This window comes from Micromesistius poutassou (assembly GCF_964030765.1).
Source record: "Micromesistius poutassou genome assembly, chromosome: 7".
NCBI classification, from domain to species: domain Eukaryota; kingdom Metazoa; phylum Chordata; class Actinopteri; order Gadiformes; family Gadidae; genus Micromesistius; species Micromesistius poutassou.
This window is the reverse complement of record NC_140277.1, coordinates 10,513,009-10,520,871: the sequence shown is the minus strand read 5'-3', so window position 1 is coordinate 10,520,871 and position 7,863 is coordinate 10,513,009. Positions and strand designations below refer to the sequence as shown.

The window sequence follows — 7,863 nt, the reverse complement described above, 5'->3', positions numbered from 1 at the left end:
GTCATTCAACCTTTGTGTGGAGTAGACTGTTCCCGCTACGCAGACTGTAGCACAATAATAAGCGAAAATTGGCCTTTACGATTGGTCTTCTAGACATAGGCCTACACTGAATAGTTTCTACTAATTTCATTGCCCTCCACGTATTCAATACGAGATGTTAGATGCGCAATAATGATATGTTGTCGTGTCAATATCAGATGACAGCTTGAATCTCTATTTGAAGTTGGATGAATATTAAAAAGTACTTATAATTACAGTGGGAAGAGGTGAGAGATAGATGCAGCCAAGATAGAGAAATGTAGATCAATTGGCAGTAGCCTAGTCTCTTATTTCTTCCCTCCAATATATATATATTTTTTTCCATTCAACTATCAACGGACCAACATTTGCCATTAAACTTGATGTTTTTTTGCTTTCAGAAATCCGAGTTGGAAGCTTGTGAAGAGCCTGCTGAGCCTCCCACATCATTCAATGGCTCCATCTTGTGGTAAGTTATGGTCCCTACAACTATCGATTTGTTGTCTGGACATTTTTTTAATTGGTCTTGACTTGCCTATCAGTAACTCTTAGTCACAGTCTTAGTCTCAGCCTCAATCCGACTGTTCATTGCCCAACTCATGTGCAGGACTTGTATACAGCATTTCAACTTTGATCAAACATCAAAAGAAACCATGACGGTAATCTGCTAATTATTGAGGACTCTGCTTTTGTGGTGCTCATTGCAATATCTAAAAGTGGGTAAAGCCTAGGTCTCTTTAACAAGAAGACAGGAAAAGCAAACTGAGAGGAGCATGAGTATCACAAGGAGTATGTCCCTACTCTGTGGATAGTCTCCTGATGATTTTAACAGTGCATTATCTACAGCCATGAAATATGTTGCTCCACTTGTAATTAAAAAGCAAACAATGAAAAAAACAGCACCCTGGTTCACTGAAGACACTAGCACCCTTAAGCGAAGCTGCAGAATACTAGAACGCAAATAGTGCTCAAATAAAATTGAAGTCTTTCATCCTGCATGGCATGACAGCCTGCTCATCTACAAAACTGCATTAACTACTTCCAGGAACGCCTACTTCTCCAGTGTAATCAACTTAAATAAGAACAACCCTAATTTTTTTTTTTTGACACTGTAAAGAATCTGACTCAGAACGTGGGCTCCTCCCTCTCAGCATCCAATTCATCAAATTATTATAACACAAAATCGAATCCATTAGTAAAGAATTGATGCCTGCCAAACTCCTTGTCATCTCCATCTGACGAAGCCTGCACCAAGTCTCCACCCTGAAGCAACCCTCCTGCAGTTCACCAAAATCTATTTGGCTGAACTCCCTTTGCTTTCTAAAGTACTGGAAAGGATTGTTGCAAACCAAACCATCAGTCACCTGATGACAAATTACCTATTTGAACCGTTTAAATCTGGGTTCAGGACTTTCTACTCTACTGAAACTGCTGTGACAAGAGCGGCAAATTATTTTCTACTGACTATGGATAGCAATAATAGCTCTGTGCTAGTGTTGCTTGACCTCAGTGCTGCCTTCGACACAATTGACCACAGCATTCTTCTTTATCGTCTCGAAGACCATGTTGGCATCAAAGGTTCTGATCTTCGCTGGTTTAGATTATCTCTTATCTCACAGATAGAAAACTATTTGTTCTCTGTGAAGGATCAGAATCAAAATATTGCAACTAATCTTTGGTATCCCCCAAGGGTCGGTCCTTGGTCGGTCCCCCATGGCAATATTATCCAAGGCTATGGAATTGGCTGCCACTATTATGCTGATGATATTAAAATATATATTCCTGTTTAACTGTTCTCTGGTTTACCTAGTTTAGCTCTACCACGAGAAAACTCCAGCTTGTATAGACCGCTGCAGCTAGAGAGACTACAGACTAGAATGAGAAGATCTGAGCACATAACTCCTATTCTCACCTCTCTACACTGGCTCACAATAACTGTCAGATTTTAAGGTGGAACTGCTTACCTATAAAGCCTTGCACGGATTAGCACCATCCTAGCTGAAGGATATTATTCCTTATTATTCCTTATAGTCCTTCCTGGCCCCTCCGCTCTTAGGGAGCTGGCCTTCTTTCAATACCAAAGGTTAAAAATAAATGAGCAGGAAACGGAGCATTTGCCTATCGAACACCTTATCTATAGAATAGTCTGTCACCTGTAATCAGGGAGGCAGTCTGCCAAGATATTCAAAGCAAAGCTGAAGACCTACCCCTTCAATCTTTCGTTTGGCACCAAACCTGTTGCTGGGACTGATGCTGAATGCATGGATGGGTTTCAGTGTCTGTATCCTACTGTGTGAACATTTCTAATGGGGTTGATGCATGTTTGTGTAGTCACTAAATTAGCAATTGTCTATATTTGATGTGCACCTTACCCTTTCTCATTCATTATTCTGTTTGTTATAGCCTGTGGTTGTGGTGACAAGGTGACGAGTGGATTAACCAGCATCCCTTCACCATAGACACTATTTATTTTAATATGTAGGCCTTCTTTTGCTTGTATGTATGTTATAAATATATGACATGTTAAGCCCTGTGAGACTGTACCTGTGATTAAGGGCTATTCAAATAAAATTAGTATATAATATAATAAGAAATTGAAATTGAAACTTGAGTGTGAGAAAGTGAAACCTTTCTCACTTCCAGCGACAAGACGGTTCGATTGCTATGTTTGAAATGGTCCCCCCTGACACATGGTATGGCCTAATGGGCCTTGATTGGTCCACCTGTGACTAATTAGGTGGCCTATTTAAGGTGGCCTATGTCACATTGTTTGTTTGGGAGGGTAAGGAAGAGGTTGCTTGATGTGAGGCCACTACTTACACCCGCCTGTTAGGCTAATTTATGCTGTATTTCAGCTAGAAAATTGTTAATAGCTTTTCTTTTATTCTTTGCAAAGGTTCATTTGTATTTTTGGAACCATTGATTTATTTTGTTTATTGTTTGGTTTGTGGAAGTGAATAAAACTTCTCTTTTTGGAATTGCACTTGTCTCACTCTCCAAACCAGTTGACCACATCCCGAAGTGGAGTGAGCCGAGAGGTTCATTTCCACATGGAGAGATAAACTGACATCTGCACAACTCATGATAAAAATACATGTAGAGACCAGAATAATCGACCTCCAATGAAACACAAAGGAGCTTGGACTATTAGGACATAAGTTTATTTCAAATGTTTCAAGTATCCTCGAGGAACCTCAGGCAGGTATGCAGCTTTTGACACATGCAAAACGTGTGTACGTGTATGTGTGTTTGTGTCCGTCTGTTTTCAACTCATGCTAGTTACATGTCAGTCAGCAGTGGAAACAAGCCAAACAGTGTTTCAAATCTTGCACTCAAGGACCTTGGGAGACCTTGGTTCTTGGCTAAACCATGGCACAGATCTGCGGTGCTTCAGCAAGGTTTACACACAACCAGGGCTCAAGCAAAGTGCAGTTATGGTCCAACTCATAATGATACGATTAACCTACATTGGAGATGTCGTCATCACATCCCAATCAAGAAGTATTTAAAGAACCATCTCCCTCCAAATCCTCATTAATGGCTCCAAACATATTTGACCTAACCCTGACCCCATTTTTATGTAACAAAAGGATTGTGACCCTGTTGTTTGTCCATATCCGCGCCACATGCATAGTTTTAACCCAATCAACATCTGTGATTGATATCAATGTTGTTGTGTATTTAGCAATGGATTGCTTATGGCTACATATCTTTAGTTTGCATATAAGCAGCTGTAATATACGTCGGCACTCTCTGGTGACCCCAGATGCATCTCAAATGACCCCCCCCCCCCCCCCCCCCCGACCCCAGTGCTGGGAACCACTGCATTTCTCCATTTGCCAGTCCGTAGACTAAAGGTAGCTTTCTGAGTGGTCCATCATCTCCTGGTCACGCATGGTGACCACATGGCCCCGGCTCATGGAGCGGATGCAGGTGCGGTAGAAGCTGACGATGCGCGTCTGGCCCAGCTTAAAGGCCATGGACATGATCGCCATGCCGACGATGATGAACAACGAGGTGATCATGAAGTACTTAGGGTGCTTGGGCACGATGTCGCCAAAGCCGATGGTGGTGAGGGTGATGAAGCAGAAGTAGTACGGGTCAAAGCCCTCGAACTCTGTCTCCCACAGGGGCAGGATCAGTCCTCCGAGCAGGATGTACGTCACCACCACCAGCAGGATGAGCACAAAGGGCACGTCCAGGCCGTCCATGTTGGTCCCGATGCCCGAGAAGTCCCACATGGCACGTCCCTTGGGTGGTCTGGGCATGCGGTCCAGCTCGGGGCAGGACAGGCTCCGCAGCAGCGGGCCCTTCTGGAGGAAGTTCTCCCGGGCCACGATCTTTTCGAAGATCTCCTTGTTGCTGTTGAGCTGCATCAGCTTCTGCTTGAGGTCTTTCTGGTTCTGGAGGACCTGGCAGATGTCGATGGGCTGGCGCACCACCACATCGTGGCTAAACACGAAGGTGCCGTCCTCCAGGGTGTGGTGAGTCTCCTCCCCCGCCTTCTTAGAGGCCTTGTTGGGGGACCAGGAGCGGTAGAAGAGGGCTTTGCCCAGCTTGTGGATGCGTCGGTAGGCACGGGACAGCAGCACAGCCAGGACATCACCGACGTCGCTCATGACCAGAAGCATGAGAGGGATGCCCACCATGGCATAAAGGATACACGCCACTTTACCCAGCAGGGTGACAGGGTAGATCTCTCCATAACCTGAGGTAGAGAGGAGGGAAACATGAGTGGACGGTATTAAGACTAGGGACTAGAGACCACCATGTCTAGGTAGTCTTATGTTTAAAGGCAGACCCTTCTTTGTTAATGTTTGGTCATCAATTGTTAGAGGTGATCTTCTTTTATTATTTGGTATTGCTGCCACCTGGTGGTCAATTTTTAGACCTCACCAGGTCTTGCATATGTTCAGAACGACCCTACTGTTGTATATTTAAAAAAGTTTGTTTGCACAAAACGGGTCAGAAAATAACCTTGGCCATTTTCTTTAATGAACACAGAATGAATGGATCAAGGAATAAGCAATGAACTATTTCATTGCTTATTCCTTGATTCCTTGATGTCACAACAAACATCGTTACATCAAAGCAAAACTTTTTTTTGAAGCTATGCATACTTATTTTTGCACAAGAAAAATACACTGAACTGAAATTTCAATAAATCAATGATTATATAAATAAAACACAATGAAATAATTAAATGCAATAGATTCCGATTCCGATTCGGATTAAGATTACCCTATATTTATATATAGTTCCCGAGGGGCATTTCGGTTGGTTTGTAGATTAGATAACGTCAAGTGTCTTCCGGTCCAGAGTGGCTTTCTCTGGTCGCCAACCCAATACCCATTAGGCTGTTTCCTACCAATATCATGCAGCCAACTAATGCATCATTACAAGTGGTTGCACTCCTACATGAGTCATCGTGTCATGTTCTTCCCAAGAAAATACCAATTCGACACTACATATCAACCATTTCAAGGTTTGCATTTCCTTTCCTTTTTTTTCCTTTTCCTTTCCATTTTTAGCTGCAAAATGTATGGCTATATACATATATTATTAACTTTATTGTAACTTTTTATTTTTATTTTATTAAATGACAAATTATAATAAAATCGAACGGGTTTATAAACAGCTCACTTCCTTTTTCATTAAAAGCCACAGATCAGATCCAACTTTCTTTAATCAAAATCCGTTGTTCTGACCGCGAAGTGGTGGGCAAGCTAGCTGAGTGATCATCTTGATGTATCATGTTTACACAGCACGTGGCGTGTGTTCGGTTCACTCTGTATCCACAACAGACTATATATCTCTCTCCGTCTTTTTTGTCGTCTTAGTTGCAGACTAGATGCTCTAGCGAGGTCAGGGCTGGTGAAGTGAACGCTCCGTGGTCACCAGCCGGCAGGGAACAGCCGCCATCGGCAGACCGACCCTCCCACGACAGCTGACGGTACTGACACACAGATGAAGCTACAGGACACGTCCAGGCAGGTTTACGGCTGGTGTTTCTAATTCGGGACAATTATTAACAGACTATAATAATAGCCGATTGCTTTAACAAACAAACTTGCAAATTGGTGTTATTGTTGCCTGAAGTCTGAGGAAAGTTTGCTCTGTTTATCCCCGTGTAGAAGAACTGGGCCAAGCAAATTTCTTTATTTCCATATACAATATTCGTTTTGTCCATTCATTCATTCATATTGGTGGTTTGTTTCTAAATCTGAACAAATAATGACCCCGTTTTGTCAGTGAACTCCATCTGTTTGCACGGTCCAAAACGTTATAATTGACGAACAGGGCAGTGAATACGCGCGGTTAGAGACCGCAAAGATCACATAGTTCTTCTTTTTTTACCAACAATTGCGTTGTTAAATTGTAGCCGAATACATAGTATCCTATTTATTTAACAACTGGAGAGACACTTATTAATAACGGCATTATCAATTCCAAGGGTCCTGTATTTAATGTTCTTATACCCGGTACATCATCGATAGTGTGTTATTCAGTTAAATCCCAACCAAGCGTACCTCACCCAGGAGGCTTTCCTTAACTAAATAATAGATGGATCCAGGCGGACTTCATAGTGATTGACAGTTATACTTGCTTCACACATTTTACACACACTCCAGCACAGCATCAATCGTTCATTTAAACTGCTTACTTTTCAGTGGAATGAGAGAAGGGTACTGTGCGAGCCACATCCCATGTTTCACTCAAAGCTCATTTACTTTTATTTTGTTAACGCTTCGACTAGTCTGAATAAAGGAAACGTCTTCATTCCATCAAACCTACTTACCAACTGTTGTGAAGACAGTGCAGCAGAAGAACATGGAGCCAAAGAAATCCCATCGTTCTGGATATTGCAGCCAGATGGACTTGAAGCCTGTTTTGATATTTTGTTCTAGTTCCACCACCAACTCGTCTTGCGTCTGCTTATTGTCTGAAAGGGATGCACAACCAAGAGTAATAGCAAAACAATATGCATTATTATTTTTGTATTGTATTTTAAAGGGTTCTAGCTATGTTTTAGGCTACTTACTGGTGATGTTCTGTACAATCTGCCCCAGGAACTCGTGGTATTCGTCAGTCGAATTGGGTTCCTTTCGGCCTTCAATGTTCTTAAAAAGCAGCGCTCCCAATGCTGCATATCCGACCAAGGATAGGCTGAGAAAAAGGTGCGGGCAGATCTTCCAGAGAAGCACACAGCATGGAGCTTCTCTGTTTTTGCCAGCCTTCCGTGGGGCCGACATCTTCTTGTGTCTTCTAGAGCCAGATCTTCCGTTCACTCCCTGCTAATGGCTTTCTGATCATGGCCAAAGAGACCTATGTAATGGGCTCGGCACAGCCCTCTCTCTCTGGAGTCACTAATGGTCTGGCTTCCCAGGATGCCGTGGGCCTCTCTTAAGGGTGTATAGACTCCCTATAGACTAGATCCACAGTGGCTGCTCTAAGACGTCCTGCTTGGACTTGCTGTAGTTGTTGTTTCGATTTAATGTTCTTGTTTTATTATCGAGAGATTGGCAAAGCTATGTGTTTGTGTGGTTAGGGGGAGGGGAACAATTAGAGTGACAGGTGCAGGGGGGGGGGGGGCGGGGTTGTCTCCATAGTTCCGATCCAGAGTCATGGGCAACAGAAGTCAGTCTGACAGCACATGGGCTGTAACTTTTGTTTGTGTGTGTGTGTGTGTGTGTGTGTGTGTGTGTGTGTGTGTGTGTGTGTGTGTGTGTGTGTGTGTGTGTGTGTGTGTGTGTGTGTGTGTGTGTGTGTGTGTGTGTGTGTGTGTGTGTGTTTATTTTCCATGGCGTTGAAAAACTGCCATACCTTTACCCTAGACTGAGGTGT

At 43.0% G+C, this 7,863-nt stretch overlaps 1 protein-coding gene across 1 annotated transcript; it reads right to left on the bottom strand.

The window, feature by feature from the left end:
- Nucleotides 1-3,869: 3,869 nt before the first annotated feature.
- On the bottom strand, nt 3,870-7,271 carry kcnk18 (potassium channel, subfamily K, member 18; the record flags this gene model as incomplete). Its single annotated transcript, XM_084470245.1, has 3 exons — nt 3,870-4,726; nt 6,818-6,961; nt 7,061-7,271. 3 exons carry the CDS (start codon nt 7,269-7,271, stop codon nt 3,870-3,872), a joined length of 1,212 nt encoding a protein of 403 aa, XP_084326371.1.
- Between the last annotated feature and the right edge of the window lie 592 nt (nt 7,272-7,863).